The sequence below is a fragment of the Pelophylax lessonae genome (genome assembly GCF_965119305.1).
Source record: "Pelophylax lessonae genome assembly, chromosome: 11".
Classification (NCBI taxonomy): domain Eukaryota; kingdom Metazoa; phylum Chordata; class Amphibia; order Anura; family Ranidae; genus Pelophylax; species Pelophylax lessonae.
The window spans coordinates 23,285,873-23,307,935 of record NC_138778.1 but is presented as its reverse complement, the minus strand read 5'-3'; the positions used below and the strand labels follow the sequence as shown (position 1 = coordinate 23,307,935).

At 47.4% G+C, this 22,063-nt stretch overlaps 2 protein-coding genes and 1 long non-coding RNA gene across 3 annotated transcripts in view; 2 read left to right on the top strand and 1 right to left on the bottom strand.

Annotated features, from left to right (window-relative positions):
• Nucleotides 1-8,793, top strand: part of TK1 (thymidine kinase 1) — a 9,561-nt gene extending 768 nt beyond the window's left edge. The window contains exons 2-7 of the mRNA XM_082271358.1: nt 766-797; nt 886-999; nt 3,111-3,204; nt 4,146-4,235; nt 4,527-4,646; nt 8,540-8,793. Coding sequence (XP_082127484.1) covers nt 766-797; nt 886-999; nt 3,111-3,204; nt 4,146-4,235; nt 4,527-4,646; nt 8,540-8,728 — 639 coding nt within the window. The 3' untranslated portion in view covers nt 8,729-8,793. The remainder of the gene's footprint in view (nt 1-765; nt 798-885; nt 1,000-3,110; nt 3,205-4,145; nt 4,236-4,526; nt 4,647-8,539) is intronic.
• A 10,074-nt stretch (nt 8,794-18,867) lies between these two features.
• On the top strand, nt 18,868-19,699 carry LOC309566214. Its single transcript, XR_014225857.1, has 2 exons — nt 18,868-18,965; nt 19,144-19,699. It is a non-coding gene; the product is annotated as an uncharacterized lncRNA (long non-coding RNA).
• Nucleotides 19,700-19,899: 200 nt separating this feature from the next.
• The window catches only part of SYNGR2 (synaptogyrin 2), a 36,592-nt gene continuing 34,428 nt past the window's right edge, over nt 19,900-22,063 (bottom strand). The window contains exon 4 of the mRNA XM_082271311.1: nt 19,900-20,231. Within this exon, the coding sequence (XP_082127437.1) occupies nt 20,037-20,231 (195 nt within the window). The 3' untranslated portion in view covers nt 19,900-20,036. The remainder of the gene's footprint in view (nt 20,232-22,063) is intronic.

Below are 22,063 nucleotides of genomic sequence, written 5' to 3'. Positions count from 1 at the left end.
GATTTGAAGTTCATGGGGAAGGGGGGGGTCTGGGATTTGAAGTTCATGGGGAGGGGGGGGTGTCTGGGATTTGAAGTTCACAGGAAATGGGGAAGGGGGGGCGTGTCTGGGATTTGAAGTTCACAGGAAATGGGGAAGGGGGGGCGTGTCTGGGATTTGAAGTTCACAGGAAATGGGGAAGGGGGGGGATTGTCTGGGATTTGAAGTTCATAGGAAATAGGGCTGGGATTTGAAGTTTACAGAAGATTGGGGGGGGGGGCAGGAAGAGAACAGAGCATGGCGTTTCTGGCAGGATCAACATCTTCTGTAGTTGCTGAAAAGTGTTCTTATCCTGGAAAAAGAAAATGAATGGCGTCACCACATGGAAGGACGTGTGTTCTCCTGAAATGTGACGTTTCTGGGTTCAGATACTTTAACCCTTCTAGTAATCCAGCACTCTGCCCATGCAGGGTGATCAAGCGAGTTTATGCTGATTCCCTCCCCCCTCCAGCGGCACATGCTTGCCTTCCCTTCACTCATGTCATGTCGGGGCTGGTGATTGGTCCAGTGCAGTCACATGGGGTGGGTCCTCCATCCTGTGTAAGCTTTGACTGGAACAGATCAGAGGTTATAGGGCAACTTCTTCATACGCCTGGTGGTGAGAGTGAAGAGAAGGTGAGGATGGGCAGCCTCCTATGGGGGGAGGGCAGTGTAAAAATGGCGTGGAATCTGTTTTCCCATGATGCACCTTGGTGTGAAGGAATAAATCCACTTTCTGTTTTTCAGGTGATCTTTGGGCCGATGTTCTCTGGGAAGAGGTGAGTCCTCCAGCGTATTCCTGTCTGTGACTCCTCCGGTGTCATCTGAAGGGTTCTTATGGCGATCTTTCTTTCTTTTTCATTCCAGTACGGAGCTGATGCGTAGAGTGCGGCGCTTCCAGATAGCGCAGTATAAATGTATGGTGATAAAGTACGCCAAGGATACCCGGTACAGCAAGGAGCAGCTGGCCACACATGACCGGTAGGGAGCACTTCTAATGCACGGAATGTGCCTCATGGGGAGGACTGACACCGGGCCGATCTTTGCTTAATGTCTTTTCTATTAAAATCGTTTGGGGGCACAGTTGGTTTCTGTGGTGGGACCGCCCTTTGGGGGCGCAGTGGGTTTCTGTGGTGGGACCGCCCTTTGGGGGCGCAGTGGGTTTCTGTGGTGGGACCGCCCTTTGGGGGCGCAGTGGGTTTCTGTGGTGGGACCGCCCTTTGGGGCACAGTGGGTTTCTGTGGTGAGACCGCCCTTTGGGACACAGTGGGTTTCTGTGGTAGGACCGCCCTTTTGGGGGCACAGTGGGTTTCCACGGTGGGACCGCCTTTTGGGGGCACAGTGGGTTTCTGCGGTGGGACCGCCCTTTGGGGGCACAGTGGGTTTCCACGGTGGGACCGCCTTTTGGGGGCACAGTGGGTTTCTGCGGTGGGACCGCCCTTTGGGGGCACAGTGGGTTTCTGTGGAGGGACCGCCCTTTGGGGCACAGTGGGTTTCCCCGTGGTGGGAATACCCTTTGGGGGCACAGTGGGTTTCCGTGGTGGGACCGCCCTTTGGGGGCACAGTGGGTTTCCGTGGTGGGACCGCCCTTTGGGGGCACAGTGGGTTTCTTTGGCTGGACCGCCCTTTGGGGGCACAGTGGGTTTCTTTGGCGGCACCGCCCCTTTGGGGCACAGTGGGTTTCTGTGGCGGGACCGCCCCTTTGGGGCACAGTGGGTTTCTGTGGCGTGACCGCCCTTTGGGGCACAGTGGGCTTACCTCAGACATCATAAGGTTCCCTGATGTGCAAATTAAATTGATCTGAACTCTGTGAACAGGGATTGTCCACAAATGTTTTGTCCCGGAGCCGTACTGAGAAATCAACCTTCTTGTTCTGTAGCCTCCTAGCTGTATATCTGCAATGTGGGATCATCTAATGCCCCGTACACACGTGCAGATTATCTGAAGACTTTTGTCTTCAGATTCACCTTTTCTATGTAGTGCAAGGGCCTGCCAGATTGCATACAATTAGAAAGTGTTTAGGTTTGACCTCATATTATATGGTTTTGGTAAGTCTACAGACAAAAGTCTTAAGATAATCTGCACGTGTGTACGGGGCATAAGGCAGTGCTCCCCAACCTTTTATCGCCGCAAACCGGTCAACGTTTGATAATTTTTCTGTGGCCCGCTGGGGGGGGGGGAAATCAATGCAGAGTGCCCACAGCGTGCCCCCCAATCAATGCAGAGTGCCCACAGCGTGCCCCCCAATCAATGCAGAGTTCCCACAGCACCTATTTGATTTGCAGCGGTGGCTTCTCCTCAGTCTCCCTGCGTCTCCTCGAGTCTTCCCTCCTCCTCCTTGGCCAATGGCATGGGTTCGCCTTTCGGCCAAACAGGAAATGCATTTTGGACCCGCTTCCTGATTGGCCAGGAGGAGGATCCGTGCGACAATAGCGAATATTAATTCACTATTGTCACACAAATGGGTGGGCTCAGGGCGCACTGCTCTGCGCCCCGTGTCCACCCTTCTCTGAAATTTTTTTTTTTTTGTTCTAAAATGGAAATAATGTAATGTTCTTTGGGCAGACCGGTACCGTTTGATCCATGGACTGGTACCGGTCCGTGGCCCGGGGGTTGGGGAACACTGATCTAAGGCACAGCTGCCTCTGACGTAGTCTCAGCAGACTTGGTGATTGCATTACTGTTCTCCTTGATGGAGGTTCTGTCATGAGGAAGCAAAGCCCGCCTCTACCAAGATGGCCGCTTCCATACCAAGACAGTGCAGAACAGGGCATGGCAAGTGAGTGATGGGGAGATCAGCTGCAGGGGATCAGACAATGCTGGTAACCGGTCCTTTGCCCTCTGCCTGACTTTTATCAGTTTCCAGAGAGGAGTTCCTCTTCACTGTTCAACTTTCAACTTTTTTTTTATTGATACTGATCAGGCATAAAGCACAGTACAATGGTGAGATTGGGGCCCCTCACATCGGGGATTACACAGCCCCTCTACCACCATCAGACCCTGTAGGAAAATTTTTGGTGTAAAAAAAAAAAAATATATAAGTCTTTACCTAGTTTTGTTTTATATAGTTTGTTCCTGTCTCCGCCCCCCAGGCACACGATGTCCGCGGTTTCCACCTGCAGCCTGGCGGATGTGTTCACGGAGGCTCTGAACTATTGTGTGATCGGCATTGACGAAGGCCAGTTTGTAAGTCAGTCTCTGTTATGGGGGAGAGGACAATGAATCCTATTATTGAGGGGGGGGTTAACTGATGAATCATATTATGGGGGGGTGGAAGGTGGATCTTATTATGGGGAGTGAATGATGGCTCTTATTATGGGGGGAGGGTGTAAGACTTTTATGGATTGGGAGCTGTTTGATTATTATTATTGGGGAAGGGACAAAGGATCGTTGGTGGGGGTGGGATGATGGGTTTTATTATGGGGTGATGGATCTAAAAGGGGAGTTGATGGATCTTTTCATTATGGGGTGGGGGGGCAATGGATTGTGATTAGTGGGGATGAATGATGGATCTTATAATTGGGAGGGGGACAAGGGATTGTGATTGGGGATGGATTATGTAGTGGGTGGGTAATTGCTCTTTTTAGGGGGGGTGATGGATCCTATTTTGAGGGAGGGGATAATTGTGATTAGTGGGGATGGATATTATTAGGGGGGTGATGGATCTTGGAGGGGGGATGGGTTGATGGATCTTATGGGATGGGGGGGGAGAAAGTTGATATTATGGGGGGTGATGGATCTTATGGGGTGGGGGACAATGCATTGTGATTTTGTGGGGATGGATGATGAAACCTATAGGGTGGGTGATTTCTCTGGTTGGTGGATCTTAATTTGATAATTTGAGGGAACGAGCAATGGGTCATGATTGGTGGGGATGGATGATGGATATCAGAAATTATGGGTAGGGATGGATCTTATGGGGGAGGGCACAATGGATCTTATGGGGGGGGCGGCAAGACGGATCTTATTTTTTTCTGGGTGGAGGATGATGGAGTTTATTAATTGGGGGGATTATTATTTTTTTTTTTTTAAATGGGAGGTGAATGTGGCGCTTATGGGGGAGGGGGAATGATGGTTCCAATCCAGTACCGGCCAGTCATCAGTGACTCCTCCTCCTCTCCCCGCAGTTCCCAGATGTCGTTGATTTCTGCGAAGAAATGGCCAACAGGGGCAAAACCGTCATCGTTGCCGCCCTGGATGGAACATTCCAGAGGAAGGTGGGTAGGAGAGAAGTATGCTTTTAGTACATGGGAACCTGGTGGGGGTTCGTTTGGGGGAGGGGGGGCATCCTTGTCTTTTACGTTCCCATGTGCTGCAATAAAGATGTGGATTTGTATATTGGGGAGTGTAACGCTGATTAAGATGGGGCGGGAGTCTGTAAGTGACCTGCCCCTGTTCACACAGTGACTGCAAATGGTGTGACCACTCCCCCTGATTGGTGGGTGTGGCCCCCCCGCCCCCAGCAGACTGTAACTCACCTATTCTGTTTTGTTTTTTTTTTTTTCCAGCCTTTTGGGGACATCCTTAATTTGGTGCCGCTGGCGGAGAGCGTTGTGAAGCTGAACGCCGTGTGTATGGAATGTTATCGGGAAGCTTCGTACACCAAGAGATTGGGAGCCGAAAAGGAGGTGAGCACCCCCCCCCCCCCCCCCCCACACACAGAATTTACTGCAATCAACGTCTGTTTTTTTTTTTTTTTTGTGTTCTGCCTATTTAAAAAAAAAAAAGGAAAAAATACCAAACCTGTACGGGCCAAAAGTCTATTCTAGGTGTGTTGGGTATTTTTATCCCCTTAACGCTGGCGCCCCCCTGGACTTTACACCGGGAGGCGGGGTTTATGATCATGTGACCACTGTGATTGGTTATCAGTGGTTACATGATCGCAAAGCTCCCAATCGTAAGTGGCGATCTGGACATTTTCATTAGGAGCTGGTAGCTGTGCCGAGGACGTGCGCGCTCAGCACAGCTGCATTTACATTTTGTTACGCATATATGTGGCTGCTGTGCATCAATGCCCAACCGCCAAGAGGCTGCATGTTTGCGTACGGTCGGGGGTGAAGAGGTTAATGCTGGAGATTCTAACTCTGTTTGGGGGGTCGCTCTACTTAACCGCTTCCTGCCCAGAGGTGGTATGCGGCCTCGGAAGGAAGCGGTGGGGTCGGCTGCACACAGAGGAGATGGAGGAACATCGGATCCCTGATCTCTTCTGTGATGAATAAAGACGAAAGTGACAAGGATTTCCTTTCTTTCCAGATTCAGGGCGGATACAGCCAGGGAAGCATCTAATTAGGTGTGTTGGGAGGGCCTAGGTGGGATCAGGGGTTGACATATAGAGGACAGCTATCACAAGGGGTTAGTTTACCCCCTGTGATCGCAATAAAGTTAAAGTGGAGTTCCGGCCAATTTTGCAACTTTAGTGATTCCTGGAGTGCTCGCTATGCTGATCAAAAATTGGGCATTTTCAATTTTTTTTTTTTTTTTTTTTTTTTGGGGGGGGGTCCCTTACCTTATTTTCAGGGCATTTTTGATTGTACTTCCTCCTTCTCCCCCCTCTGTGGCCACTGACATCGCTTCCGCCTTTGCATTGCATCCTGGGAGCTGTTTGTCATCACTCCCAGTAGGCTGGAATCAGGAAGAACTCCCAGAACACTCCCTGGAATCAGGAAGAAGGACACCGCAGATTACAGTGTGGCTTCAGATGCCCACATCCAAGATGGCCGCGCCCAGACAGCGTTTTAAAATTAACATTTTGACTAAAATCCAATACCGTACACCTTGTAAGTATGAGAATAGTGGTTCTGTAAAGGGCGATGGATTAGTATTATAGGGGTATTTTTAGTTAAAAATGGTATTTGAGGCCAGAACTCCGCTTTAAAGTAGTTCGAAGGGCTGGAGATAGATAGATATATCTATCTCTATGTATGTGTATATATATATATATATATATATATATATATATATATATATATATATATATATATATATATATATATATAATATAAATTTCTCTAAAAAAATTTTTTATATGCATTAGGTTAAAAAGCCTTCTGTGTGTAGCAGTCCCATCTCTATCCAGCAAAGTCCACGGGTTCCTTGGCCGTCCAGAACTCTCCCTCCTGATTGGCTGACACACAGCACTGTCGCCATTGGCTCCCGCTGCTGTCAATCAAAAGTAGTTAGCTAATCAGGAGAGGGGGTTGGGGCTGAACCCCCCCCCCCCCCCCAAGCTTCATGTCTGGACACAGATCTTCAGCTCTGCTCGGGTGCCCCCATAGCAAGCTGCTTGCTATGGGGGCACCCAACAGGAGGGAGGACAGCGAAGAAGGATCCGAGAAAAGGAGGACCTGTGCAAAACCACTGCCCAGAGCAGGTAAGTATGACGCTTTTTTTACTGAACAGAGACTTTACAATCACTTTTTTTATGCATTCATAGCCAAAACAGGAAATGAGAGGAAATCTCTGCAAAAAAAAAAAAAGGAACCCCCCAGGTCACCAGGACTAGCGTCCCCCATTGAAGACTTCCCCTCTTATGTTTCTGGGGACAACCCAAAATTTGGGATTTTCTTTTACTTTCACTTTCAATGCTAATGGTAAGTAGTAAGGATGCACTGGTATCGAATATTTTCACGAGTATTTGTGAAAATGCTCCAGAAACCAATTTATACAAAATAAAGGGGTGCAAATCGCACCGCAAAGAATTGCATGCGATTTGAAGCAGAATGTGGTGCGTTTCCAGTCTGAATCGCAGTGGTTGCCTGCACTGCTCCTGTGTGAGCCCAGGCTTGTCGTTCACATAGGTGTGGTGCAGGAAACCTGCCTGCATGACGGGTTTCACCAACTCTGGCTCCTGCCTCTACCATGGCTTTGCTATGCCCCCCTCCTCTCTAAGCCTCCAGTGGCTCTTTAGCAGTTCAAGCCATCTCTTTGTAGTTCTGACCATACCGATTACAGAGATTCTATTTGGACAGCACTGACCAATCCAAAGTTGTCTAGCTGGTACTGTTGGAGGCAGTGTTAATTTTGGCAGCAAATTTCAATTTAGTTTTAGTCTTATGCCCCATACACACATGCAGATTATCTGCAGACTTTTGTCTGCAGACTTACCTTTTCTATGTAGTGCAAGGGCCTGCCGGATTGCATACAAATTGAAAGTGTTTAGGTTTGACCTCATATTATATGGTTTTGGTAAGTCTGCAGACAATCTGCACGTGTGTATGGGGCATTAGGACTAAAATGGAATTTTAGTTTTAGTCCCATTTTAGTCTTCTGCAAGTGTTTTAGTCGTATTTAGTCGACTAAAACGTCCTACATTTTAGTCGACTAAAACTCATTTTAGTCATCTATAATCGAATGGGTGTAGTTCAATTGTAATTTGTAATGCATTATTTCAGCATTTCTCTACAATTTCCAAACTCATTATATACTACTGCTGGTCCTGGAGTGAAAAATCGAATATGTTATTATTTATGGTTATATTAAGCTTTCAGCATGCACCAGTGTTAATTTTGGCAGCAAATTTCGATTTAGTTATAGTCTTTTGACTAAAATGCCGTTTTAGTTTTAGTCGTATTTTAGTCATCTGAATTGTTTTAGTCGTATTTTAGTAGACTAAAATTGTGTTAATTTAATCGATGAAAACGTTTTAGTCGACGAAATTAACACTGGTTGGAGGGGAGAAAGCCGTGGGGATTTCAGCATCTGACAGCGGAGGATTGCAGCAATCTGGTACGGGGGGGGGGGGGGGGGGGTGTGAGAAGGTCCAGTGAATGGCTTTAGCTGCTGGAGGTTGGGGGGGAGAGCCATTTGAAATGCATGGTAGAGGCAGGAGAAGCTGCAGATGTTCACAGACTGAGTGGAAGGAACCCGCCATGCAGGAAGGTTTCCCGCACTGCTCCTATGTGCACTTCACTATGACAAGCCTGGGTTCACACAGGAGCGGTGCGGGAAACTGTATGCAATTCCCGCCCATTCATTTTGTATGAATGGAATTCACACCGCAAAGTATTGGTACTCCTTGTTTTTTTTTTTTTTTTTTTTTTGGTACATCCCTAGTAAACAGGACAAATAGGCTGAATCTCCTTAACAGGGACACAGACCGCAATAAAAACTGACAGGGGTTTTAATCCTCTCCTCATCCTATTAATATTCATTTAAGTGTATTTTTCCTGGAAAACTTGCGTTTTGATAAACATGTATGTAAATATCATGTGACCTTAATTTGCAACAACCGCCATTTTTTTCGCCAGGGTCTCTGCTTTTAGAAAATGTTTGGGGGTTCTAAGTAGGTTTCTAACCGAGAAAAGTGCGGATTTTCATTTAAAATATCAAAATTGCCTCAGTAGGCGAAAACACCCCATTTATTTACCCACTTACCTCCCTATGTAGCCATCCTGGATGTCTTGTTTGCAGGCGTAGCCGTTCTGTAAAATTGTAATCGGCAGTGTGCCCATCTGACACTATAAGTATACTTAGTGCGACTTTTTTATTGACCTTGACCCCCCTCCCCCCCGTGTGTCCGCAGGTGGAGGTGATCGGAGGAGCAGACAAGTACCACTCAGTGTGCAGACCCTGTTACTTCAAGAAGGCACAGCCGACGGAAGGGAAGGAAAATCTTCTCACCCTAAAGGACAAATCGAATGTAGCCAAAACTAAACCCTTGCTGGGTGCGTCCCCTCGTAAGCCTCTAATGCAAATTCAGCCCTCTGTGTGACACAGTGGTGTGCACTTGGTGGGTGTGACCTCTGGGGGGCGCTGGAGGACTGACCTCAAAGACTCAGCTTGTGTTTGTGCGGGGGAACTGCAGAAGGTGTGCTTTGTAAATAATTTTTATATATTTTGTCTGCTTTCTATTACTGCCCTGAATCTGCAGCGGCTGAATGGATGTGTTTTTATATAATTAAAGAGCGTTTATTGCCGGGGCTCCAACACACGGTGCACCGAGACAAGGCCACACCGGGCACTTGGCTATGGATGTGACGACCCTCCTCTTGGGATGAAGTGTCTACCCTTCCCGACTCTCCAAAATGTAAAAACATTTTAGCTTTACATGAACTTTAAGCACCCCCCCCCCCCCCCGAGTGGTGGGGACAGATTTTATGTGACATTTCAGCACTTGGCTCTATAGAACGCATTCTGGTTTACTTAGGATATAATATTCTGAAAACTGAAATAACTAAATGAGGGGAGCCCCCAAGAACATAAATGATCTCATATGCTGACGCTTCCCAGTTCTTTGCTGCGGCGGCTGCATTCGTTTTCTTTTCTGGCTAAGATGATTTCAGCAAGTACAGAAAATTTTGGTTCTGCCAGAAACGCTGCTTCCTCAATTTCCTGTGAGATGAACTAAAAGAAAAAACATTGTGTGTGTAAACCCTTGGTTGCCCAACCTGTGGCCCTCCCAGCTGTTGCAGAACTACAAGTCCCACAAAGGCATTGCAAGGCTGGCGGTTACAAGCATGTCTCCAAAAGGCAGAGGCTTGATGGGACTTGTAGTTCTCCAGAAGCTGAAGGGCCACAGGTTGGGCACCCACTAAACTATTAATGGTGACAAACATTACTCCCCTCCCTCCCCCATGTAATGGTGATGAATATTAATCCCCCCCAACTGTAATGGTGATGAATAAAGTCAGACCTTGGTTGAATTCCAGCCTATGTGACAAGCATGGCTCCTTCTATACATAAGATACAGTTGAGGAGTTAGTGTAGCCACCTAGTTGCAGGAAGTGTTATTACATCAATAAAGCTTGAAGAAAGAGAAAACTAGTGCAGCTGTCGCATCGAAGGACTGGGAAGCTGGAATATGACTTTTTTTTTTTTTGTTATTGGCAGTTTTTATTTTTTTTTTCCCTGCCTCCTATGAGGTCCCCCAAGTGTTAAGCAGTTATAAAGTCAGAGGTTGCTTAACTTGAATGTATTCCAGTGTATGCAGTGGGTTTACTCTAATCCACCCCGGCGGCAAATACTTCTCTATCCTTTGCTCTCCTGTCCCATGTGCTAATGGCTGGAGTTGGGGGATTAAATATTTGGCCACCGATTGTAGGCTTGTTAGTATGATGCTTCCGACAGCCGACAGCGCATTTTCGGCCGAACAGAATCTGGTGTGCAAGCATTAAAATTTTTGTTGGCCAACACCAGAACGGCCGATTGATCGCCAGTCAGTACAGAATTTGGCTGACAAACAGCAGATTAGCAAGACTGGGCATACTCAGAGAAGAAAAAACACGGAAAGTTAACCATCACATGACATCACTTCTGCAGTCGGCTGTTGTTGGCCAACAAAATTCGTGTGCAGTCTTTTGCAGTTTTCAACAGACAAGACAGCCCTGGACAAAAGACGGCCGATCAGTACGTGGCTTTAATGACATCCCAGTCTTCGTCCGTAGGGTTCCATATTGAGTTGGCGCACCCTTTGCAGCTATAACAGCTTCAACTCTTCTGGGAAGGCTGTCCACAAGGTTTAGGAGTGTGTTTATGGAAATGTTTGACCATTCTTCCAGAAGCACATTTGTGAGGTCAGGCGTTGGATGTTGGATGAGAAGGCCTGACTTGCAGTCTCCGCTCTAATTCATCCCACAGGTGTTCTATCAGGTTGAGGTCAGGACTCTGTGCAGGCCAGTCAAGTTCCTCCACCCCAAATTCGCTTATCCATGTCTTTATGGAACTCGTTTTGTGCACTGGTCCAAATCATTTGGTGGAGGGGGGGATTATGGTGTGGGGTTTCAAAATGACTGCGCATCGGCTCACAAAGCAAGGTCCGTAAACACATGGATGAGTGAGTTTGGGGTGGAGAAACTTGAGTGGTCTGCAAAGCCCGATAGAACACCTTTGGGATGAACTAGAGTGCAGACTGCGAGCCAGGCCTTCTCATCCAACATCGGGGCCTGACCTCACAAATGCGCTTCTGGAAGAATGGTCAAACATTTCCATAGAAACGCTCCTAAACCTTGTGGACGGAAGAGTTGAAGCTGTTATAGCTGCAAAGGGTGGGCCAACTCAATATTGAACCCTACGGGCTAAGACTGGGATGCCATTGAAGTTCGTGTAAAGCCGCATCCTCATCATTTTGGTAATCTAGTTTATGGGGAGGGAGAGAGAAAAGGGAGACTACAGATTTTTTTTTTTTTTTTTTTTACTTAAAATGTGGGGTGTTTGCAGGCTTTGCTTTTAATGAATATTTATTTATTTTTTACATTGTAATAAAATCTACAGAAATCTATTTTGTATTCTGTGTACTTTATTCTCACCAAGATGAGAGGCTCATGGGGGAGGAGAAGCACCTTCCGGTAGAAGGTACGTACCTTTTTTTTTTTTTTTTTTTTTTTTTTTTTTTCCCGGGTAAGCTGAGCTCCTTACCTCCATAAATTGCTCATCAGTTTTTACTGCAAGGACCACTTTAAAGGGAACAGAGAGAAAAAAAAATAATAATAATATATAAGCAAGTGATATTGTTATTGTATTTTTTTTTTCTTTACGTGAACTTAAAACTTTAATTGGCCATGCTGGTATTTTCTGTAAAATGCAATTTGGTTACCTAGAGGTGCTCTGTACACAGATGGTGTACAGGACCCCTCACAAATGTAATTTCCAGCTTGTGTGATTGGCTCACTGATTTTTCCCAGAAGTCTGCACTCTGATACAAGTCAGAGTTTGGGCATCCCCTGCAGCAAAAATGTCATTTTCGGTGCAATACTCAAAAAAGGAAATCATGTTTAAAGGGATGCAGACCCTGCTGGTGCAGCAGCTGATTAATATAAAGTCACTCACGTTCATATTGCACATGGACACAGAGTAAGAAATTGGCTATTTCTTCAGAATAATAAATGGTAGAAATCTGCAACAAAGTTTGTTACAACCTGCACTGTACATAGATCACCCAGCCCGGAGGGGCTTCAACAAAAGTGAAGTCGAAGGATCGTCCGAAAATCTGTCATTTGGTCCGATCGTTCATTTTTTTTTGTGCAGTTAATGGGCACATAGAAAATAGTTTTTAACTTTTCAGAGCCGAAAAATCGATTTTGAGGCCAGAACTCCGCTTTAAGATTATATAAATTTATTCACGGGGTTTTTTTTTTTTCCCCCTTAGATAATAGGTGGAGGAACTGAACCACACCCCTGAACAGTGGGTGTGGCTAAATTGCACTAACATTTTCCTTTAGATAATAGGTGGAGGAACTCAACCACACCCCTGAACAGTGGGTGTGACCAAATTGCACTAACTGGGAGAATCTTAAAGCGGAGTTCCGGCCTCAAAATCGATTTTGGGCTATCCGCTTGGTGAGGGCCACCTGAAAAAGAAATGGATGCTCCCAATTTGTTTTTGTTTTTTTGGTCACTTACCTTGATATGGAAAAAAATATACTTACCTTCCACTTCCTCCCTCTGCGTCCGCGGCCCGCACCGTCTCTTCCCGCTTGTGAGGAATCCTGGGAGCTGAATGTCATCGCTCCCAGGAGTCAATGCGCCTGCACCGCTCGTCACTTCCGGTGCGGGTGCGTCATTCCCTGCTAAACAGCTTCTGGGCACGCCCAGAAGCTGTGCAGGATGCCGCGCCCGCACCGGAAGTGACGAGCGGGGCCGGTGCAGGGCATTCTGGGACGCCGACGTCACCGAAGAGGATGCGCGCTGGCTTCAGCTGCCCACACCTGAGATGGCAGCGCTGGAGAAGAAATTTTCAAGGTAAGTGCAACCCGGGACGGTTCAGAGGCTCCATTGTGGAATGCACTAGCCCTGACTGTCCCAGGGGTATTTTCTTTATCTAAATTTCACCCCCGAGGCCGGAACTCCGCTCTAAAAGGGTAATAAATACCAGCAGTGCACGTTTTGTGCAGGGCCGCAGATGGCGCCACATACAGTGCAGGGCTTGGAGTGTGTTGGGTTCAGCTCTCTTTCACAGGCTAATGCCTCCTCCAACACTGCACCTCCCTTCATACCCGGCCTGAGTGCAGGGCAGGCAGGGATTGGTGAGAGGAAAGCTGTCCTTGTAAACACAGAAGACTTCACAGCGGTGAAAAGGGAGCGGAGTGAGAGAGCCGGAGGTGACAACAGAGTTCTGCCACATCCTGGTTAAAAAAAAAAAAAACCCATGGGTGCAAGGGCAACATGAAAAGGCCTGGTCGGCTGATTCGGAGGATATAGAAACTTTACAAGAAGACCCTAATAAAATAATGGGGTGGGCAACTACATGGAAAATGAGGTTTAATATTGAAAAATATTAACCACTTCAATACCGGGCACTTTCACCCCCTTCCTGCCCAGACCAATTTTCAGCTTTTAGCGCTGTTGCATTTTGAATGACAATTGCGCGGTCATGCAACACTGTACCTACACCAATTTTATGTCATTTTCCTCCCACAAATAGAGCTTTCTTTCTTTTGGTGGTATTTGATCACCGCAAGGTTTTTTCTTTTTGGCTAAACAAATTTAAAAAGACCGAAAAGTTTGAAAAAAAAAAAAAAGTTTTTTTGTTTGTTATACAATTTTGTAAATAAATAAGTTTTTCCCTGTACTGATGAGGAGGCTGTGATGGGGTGGCACTGATATGCAGCATTGGTGGACACTGATAGGTGGCACTGCTGGGCACTGATAGGCAGCACTGGTGGTCACTGGTGGGCGGCACTGATAGATGGCAATGATGGGGTGGCACGGATATGCAGCATTGGTGGGCACTGATAGGCAGCAATGATGGGCACTGATAGGCAGCACTGGTGGGTGGCACTGATAGATGGCAATGATGGGCACTGATGAGGAGGCACTGATGGGGTGGCACAGATATGCAGCATTGGTGGACACTGATAGGCAGCACTGGTGGGCAGCACTGATAGATGGCAATGATGGGCACTGATGAGGAGGCACGGATATGCAGCATTGGTGGATACTGAAAGGTGGCACTGATAGGCAGCAATGATGGGCACTGGTGGGCGGCACTGATAGATTGCAATGATGGGCACTGATGGGGAGGGCACTGGCAGGCTCCCTGAGCCTTAATTGCTATCCCTGGTGGCCATAGTGGGCACCCCTGGTGGTTCTAGTGGCACCCCCCCCCCCCCGAGGGTCTGCACCTGTAATTAATGATCTGATTACCACTACAGACCTCCCCCCTGTCAGGAGAGCCGCAGATCGGCTCTCCTTTACTGTGTACTATGTGACCAGCCGTGATCGGACGTCAGTAGGCTCTTTACCGAGATCAGAGATGCCGTGTGTCAGTGTGACACGCCGCATCACCGCTCTGCATGCCCCCCCGGGGGTGCACAGAGCGCATTATCCTGCCGCAGTCATATGACGTCCGGTCAGGATAATGCAACCACTATAGGTGGGCGGGAAGTGGTTAAGTAATGCACTTGGGGGCTAAAAATATAAACACTAATTAGGGGGAGATCCCCTGGGGGGGGAAAATCCAGGATGGAGAAAGATCTGGGGGTCCTAGTAGATGACAGACTGAGGAATGGCAAGCTGCAGCTAGCAAAGATGGCAGAATATTCACATTCATTAAAAAGGGGATATACACCAGAGATAAAACTATAATCCTGCCACTTTATAAAACTCTGGTCCGGCCACATCTGGAATATTCTGTCCAGTTCTGGTCACCAATCCTCAGAAGGGATGTGTTGGAACTGGAGAGAGTCCAGAGACGGGCAACAAAATGAATACGATGACTGGAGGACCTCAATTACGAGGAACTAAAGCACAAGTTACAAGCACTAAATGTATTCTCCCTGGAGAAGAAACACTTGAGAGGATAGAATAGCGAAATATATCAATGGTGATCCCAGCGGAGGAAAAACTATTCAGCCTCGGAGTATAAGAGGACACGGGGCCACACGATGAGATTGGAGAAGTGGTTTACCTTAAGCTGCGTAGGGGGTTTTTCAATGTCAGGGCGATAAGTATGTGGCACTCTCTTCCACAATTGGTGGTGTCAGCAGGAAGTATTGATAGTTTTAAAAGACTCCTGGCCAAGCATCTTAGTGAATAAAATGTACAGGATATGGGAAATGATTATGGGCTTGAACACACGTACACAGGTTGGACTGAATGGACTAGTGTCTTTATTCAACCTTACCAACTATGAAACAATACGTAGTAATTGGTTACCACAGTGCAATGGTAGGGTCTCCATGGATCAGACTTGTTTTTTTCAGCACACCCCACAGATGCTCGATTCGATGGAGAATTTGGAGACCAAGTTAACACCGTGAACACGTGCTCCTCAAACCATTCTTGAATTCCTCAGAGCAGTCCACCTTCTTCCATTCCTCTGTGCTCCAGTTCTGATACTCACATGGCCATTGTAGGCGCTTTTGGCTGTGGACACGAGTCAGCATGGACACCCTGCGCAGCCCCATACACAACTAATGGTGCTTTTCCACTGCATGGAACCGAACGGTTCGGCTCGCTTTTGTGCTTTTCCACTGCTGGTACCGCATGGTATAGTGTAGGTTCGGGACGGTGGCGCTTTTCCACTGCATGGAACCGAATGGTACGGCTCTCAAAAACAGTACCACCTCGATTGTGGTTCCAAGAGGTACCATATCCCACAATCCTTTGCATGCAGTCACTACTAGCCACTGATTGGTCAGAGAATCGTTGTTATCCCACCCACTTAACTTTAGTACTACTTTGGTGGAAAAGCAAACCGCACCAAACCGTTCCAACACCGTACCATGTGGTACCAGCAGTGGAAAAGCAAGCAGGGCCGAGTAGAGCCGAGCCGGTACTTGCAGTGGAAAAGTGCCATAACTGTGATGAACTGTGATGTTCTGACACCTTTTTACCAGAACCAGCATTACCTTTTTCACTAATTTGAGCTCCAGTAGCTCTTCTACTGGATTGGACTACACAGGCCAGCCTTCCCTCTCCACCCCCATCAATGAGCCTTCTCTTCCCCCCCACCCCCATTTAGGAGCCTTCTCTTCCCCCCACCCCCATCAATGAGCCTTCTCTTCCCCCCCCACCTCCATCAATGAGCCTTCACCACCCCCCCAACTCCATCAATGAGCCTTCCCTCCATCAATGAACCTTCACCCCCACCCCCCCACCTCCATCAATGAACCTTCACCCCCCAACTCCATCAATTAGCCTTGGCCGCCCATGACCCTGTTGTCTTGTTTTCCTTTCTTGGAGCACCTTTGGTTGGTCCCGATCACTACAGACAAGGAACATCCCACAAGAGCTGCAGTTTTGGAGTTGCTCTGACCCAATCTTCTAGACTAGGGGTCTCCAAACTTTTTAAAGAGGGGGCCAGTTTATTGTCCTTCAGACATTAGGGGGGCCAGGCTGGCCATTGGGAGTAGAAAAGGTCCTCAACGTCAGTGGGGAAAAACAATGCTCCGTCGTTGGTGTCTGTGCCCCATCATTGGGAGGAATTGTGCCCCTTCACTGGTCTCAGTGGGGGAGAATTATGCCCCGTTGTTGGTATCTGTGGATGAAATAGTGTCCCCAAAGCCCGGATAAAAGCAAGCAGTTTGGAGACCACTGGTCTAGACCAGTGTTTCTCAACTCTGATCCTCAGGGCACACTAACAGGCCAGGTTTGCAAGAAAGCTGAAATACATCCCAGGTGATATATTTTGCTGCTCAGTGATTGCAGTATTCTTGTCTGCATCTCCCCAAGGTAATACTTAAAATATGGCCTGTTAGTGTGCCCTGAGGACCGGAGTTGAGAAACACTGGTCTAGACATTACAATTTAGCCCTTGTCAAAGTTGCTCAAATCCTGGCGCTTGCCCATTTTTTTTTCTGCTTTCAACACATCAACTTCAGGGACAACATGTTCGCTTGCTGCTTGATCTATTCCACCCACTTTCAGATGTCATGTTAATCTGATAATCAAATGTTATTTCTTGTAGAAGCAAGTTCTAATGCGGCATTACCAAAAAGGTTTTCAAGGGAATGTTTAGCAGGGGGTGGCGGTTCGTTGAGGGTGTACAATGATGAAAACACTTCTCAGGTTTGGTGAACAAAATTCTTTATTGACATTTAAACCAGTGCAATGTGACATGCAAGAAAAATGCATGATCCACTTCTCAATCCCCGAAACCAGATTTACAATCATCTCTATCCATTCACACCCCTGAAACAGCAACCAGACGGCCGTTTATACACGGCGCCCCCCAGAGTTGGAGCAGAGGATCAGCCCCTGGCTCACGGAGAGCTCAGTGAGGCTTTAGCCTAGTATCAGTAGAGCCAGTGGTTATCTATGGGGGTCAGAAGTGAGCGGCAGCGTCGCCATAGACTCCGCCCATTGCTTTGGTTTTCTGAAATTCTACAAAAAGAGCTGAACATCGGCAGCAACACTTCACCGCTCTCCAAAACCAAACCCCAATTTACTAACATTTATTGCAAAAGAAATAAGGCAACAGATCATTCAATGTACAACCATCAGCAGTATCAGTTCCTGAAATTGTGGATAAAAATCACCAGGACAAAGCTAAGAAATGCATTAAAAAAATAAGAAAAAAAAACTTAAGTGGAACTCCAGCCAAAACATTTCCTGGTTTGGGTTAGAGAAGAGAATGGAAACCTCTTGTTGGGTTTTTATTGCAGTGTATGTCCCCACTATGGAGAAAATCTCACTTCCCACCTGGAGACACTAGTCACTTGAGCCTTGTGGATGATGTATTCAACTATCCTAAATGTGGTAAAGAGTGCTGGTTGTGTGTAGCCTAGGAAAGAGAATTTCCTGAGTCACCACGGCGACCTGTGCAAATTTTTAAAGAGACCCTGTCAGGTCTTAACACAAAATCAAACTCCCCATAAGAGAAGTATTATACACTCCTGCAATGTCCCATGTCTCCTACCTTAAACTTGTTTTACCAGATGGATAGCTATTCTAAATTGCTTGCCGTGGTTCCTTCCTCCGACCCTATTGTCACTACAGGACTCCAAAGATGAATTCTGGGTGCATTGCATGGCCATAGGAGGCCATTACTCATGAAGTATAATACCTCTTCTATTACAGGGAATGGAGCGGAGGTAGGAGACACGGGACACCGGAGAGGGGAATATAATCTCTCTTCTATTACAGGGAATGGAGCGGAGGTAGGAGACACGGGACACCGGAGAGGGGAATATAATCTCTCTTCTATTACAGGGAATGGAGGGGAGGTAGGAGACACGGGACACCGGAGAGGGGAATATAATCTCTCTTCTATTACAGGGAATGGAGCAGAGGTAGGAGACACAGGACACCGGAGAGGGGAGTAGAATACCTCTTCAATTGCAGGGAATGGAGGGAAGGTAGGAGACATGGGACACCAGAGAGGGGAGTATAATACCTCTTCTACTACAGGGAACGAAGAGGAGGTAGGAGACATTGGAGAGGGGCGTAGAATACCTCTTCTAATATAGGGGATGGGGGGAGGTAGGAAACCCAGGACACCAGAGGGGAGTATAATACCTCTTCTATCACAAGGAATAGAGGGTAGGTAGGAGACACGGGACACCAGAGAGGGGAGTATACTACCGCTTCTATTACATGGAATGAAAGGGAGGTAGGAGACACAGGACACCGGAGAGGGGGGTATAATATCTCTTCTATTACAGGGAATGGAGAGGAGGTAGGAGACACAGGACACCGGAGAGGGGGGTATAATACCTTTAGTTTTACAGAGAATGGAGGAGAGGTAGGAGACATGGGACACCAGAGAGGGGGGTATAATACCTCTTCTATTACAGAGAATAGAGGAGAGGTAGGAGACACAGGACAACAGTGAGGGGAGTATAATACCTCTTCTTTTACAGAGAATGGAGGAGAGGTAGGAGACACGGGACACCGGAGAGGGGAGTATAATATCTCTTCTATTACAGGGAATGAAGGGGAGGTAGGAGACACAGGACACCGGAGAGAGGGGAGTATAATACCTCTTCTATTACAGAGAATGGAGGAGAGGTAGGAGACATGGGACACCAGAGAGGGGAGTATACCTCTTCTATTACAGGGGATGGAGGGGAGGTAGGAGACACAGGACACCGGATGGGGGGATATAATACCTCTTCTATTATAGAGAATGGAAGGGAGGTAGAAGACACTATACCAGAGAGGGGAGCATAATACCTCTTCTATTACATGGAATGAAGGATACCAGAGAGAGGAGTATAATACCTCTTTTATTACAGAGAACGGAGGGGAGGTAGGAGACACGGGACACCGGAGACGGGAGTAAATTGCCTCTTCTATTCCTGACAGACATGACAATGTCTCTTTAATGAACAAATTCCAAGCAATCCCCTCCACCAAGCTGTTGTAGGCACCTCAGTGATAATACTAGTGAATGAATCGATTGAACTAGGATATTGGCTAAGCGTACATAATGGCTGACATGGCGGTGATGACGACCATGGCTATACATAAGGAACCAATGAACAAAGTGCAAAACTGCCACCAACTCAAAAAATAAAAACCAAACAAAAAGAGACCACTCCTATTTGTATCTCTTCTGGAGCGATCCCAAATTTAACTAAAATCAAAATAAAATCTACTTATTCATGACATCAGCAAAGGTCATGTGATTTCAAACAGAAAATTGAAAGGGAATGACAACTATGGCATGTAAGAAGGTGAAGAGCAATTGGCCATGTTAATATCGGGCTCATTAAATATACAGTGCAAGGAGCGAAGAAGGGCTGGTGCAGTAAGCCAGAGCAACCAATCGGAATTCACTTTACAGAAGTCTGACTGGTACAAAATGCCAGCTTAAACCAATCAACTTGATTGGTTGCCTCAAGTGAACATGGCCCTGATGTAAAAAGCCCAATGGGCAAGGTCCAGGAGCGGTTTGGTTGCACAGGGATTACTGCACCCCGGAGTGCTCTGGACTAAGTAACAATGAGCTTCTAGATGGTACACACAAGAGGTATTCGTTTTTGGCAAATTTTTGTAAAAAAAACATCTGTTGGCTCCTGCAAGAAGCACTGAGAAGGCACTTTGTGAAGGGAGCGAATCCAGCCCTGCGGACGGGTAAATCTGTGTCTGAGGCCTCCTGGTCTGGCGGCCATGTTGTCTTCCAATGTGGCGGTGTCTGACTCAGTACGTTGGCGGTTTGTAGCCATCTTCTGTCTCTGCGCTCTGTGTGAAGGGCGGCCTCTGGTAGTTGTCGCTGACTGCGTCAGGGTAGCTGGAGTATGGCGCGGTGGTGTCCAGGCTCGGGTCCACGTAGCTCGTGTTAAAATCGTCCACTCCGATCTTGTATCTCTTGTAGGCCAAGAGAGCAAGAGGAACCTGTGGACAACAATAAGGTTAGATATAGTATAGTCCAATGCCAGAGTTAGGTGTAGCAGAGGCCAGTGCAAGGGTTAGAGTGGAAAGGTTAGGTGTAGCAGAGGCCAGTGGAAAGGTTAGGTGTAGCAGAGGCCAGTGGAAAGGTTAGGTGTAGCAGAGGCCAGTGCCAGGGTTAGATGTAGCAGAGGCCAGTGCCAGGGTTAGGTGTAGCAGAGGCCAGGGCAAGGGTTAGGTGTAGCAGAGGCCAGTGCCAGGGTCAGGTGTAGCAGAGGCCAGTGCAAGGGTTAGGTGTAGCAAAGGCCAGTGCAAGGGTCAGGTGTAGCAGAGGCCAGTGCAAGGGTTAGGTGTAGCAGAGGCCAGTGCAAGGGTTAGGTGTAGCAGAGGCCAGTGCCAGGGTTAGGTGTAGCAGAGGCCAGTGGAAAGGTTAGGTGTAGCAGAGGCCAGTGGAAAGGTTAGGTGTAGCAGAGGCCAGTGCCAGGGTTAAGTGTAGCAGAGGCCAGTGCAAGGGTCAGGTGTAGCAGAAGCCAGTGCAAATGTAAGGTGTAGCAGAAGCCAGTGCAAATGTAAGGTGTAGCAGAGGCCAGTGGAAAGGTTAGGTGTAGCAGAGGCCAGTGGAAAGGTTAGGTGTAGCAGAGGCCAGTGGAAAGGTTAGGTGTAGCAGAGGCCAGTGGAAAGGTTAGGTGTAGCAGAGGCCAGTGGAAAGGTTAGGTGTAGCAGAGGCCAGTGCAAGGGTTAGGTGTAGCAGAGGCCAGTGCAAGGGTTAGGTGTAGCAGAGGCCAGTGCAAGGGTCAGGTGTAGCAGAGGCCAGTGCAAGGGTCAGGTGTAGCAGAGGCCAGTGCAAGGGTTAGGTGTAGCAGAGGCCAGTGCAAGGGTCAGGTGTAGCAGAGGCCAGTGCAAGGGTCAGGTGTAGCAGAGGCCAGTGCAAGGGTTAGGTGTAGCAGAGGCCAGTGCAAGGGTTAAGTGTAGCAGAGGCCAGTGCAAGGGTTAAGTGTAGCAGAGGCCAGTGCAAGGGTTAAGTGTAGCAGAGGCCAGTGCAAGGGTTAAGTGTAGCAGAGGCCAGTGCCTCTGTACCCCCAAAAGTGTCAAAAATGTCAGTCAAGGGTCCGATCTGTCTGCCGCAATGTCGCAGTCATAAAAAAAAAAAAAAAAAATCGCAGATCGCCGCCATTACTCGTTAAAAAAAAAAAACACCAAAAATGAGAAATCTTTCCCTTAGTAAACGCAATAACTTTTGCGCAAACCAATCAAAATACGCTTATTGTGATTTTTTTTTTACCAAACATAGGTAGCAGAAAACAAATTGGCCAAAAATTTTAAAAAATTTTGATTTTTACATTTTTTTGGGGGGAATTTCATATAAAAAAATGTTAAAAATATTGTTATTTTTTCAAAATTTACGCTCTTTTTTTTGTTTATAGCGCAAAAAGTAAAAATCGCACAGGTGATCAAATACCACCAAAAGAAAGCTCTGTTTGTGGGAAAAAAAGGACGTCAATTTTGTTTGGGTACAGCGTCGCACGACCGCGCAAATGTCAGTTAAAGTCGCACAGTGCCGAATCGCAAAAAGTGGCCTGGACGTAAGACAGCAAAATCCTCCGGTGGTAAAGTGGTTAATCTGAGAGGCAGAAACTGCTCATTGCTCAAGGAACCCCCAGCAATCTCTGGAGGAACCCTAGGGTTCCATCAAACCCGGATTGAGAAACCCTGCCCTACACACCCACCATTTCTCCCTCACAGCTCTTTGCTCCTCCACAGCCAGCACTGAAATTAACGACACATGGGAGTATAGAGGTCAACTGCCCAGTCATGTGATGGTGCTCAGAGCCAGGGCT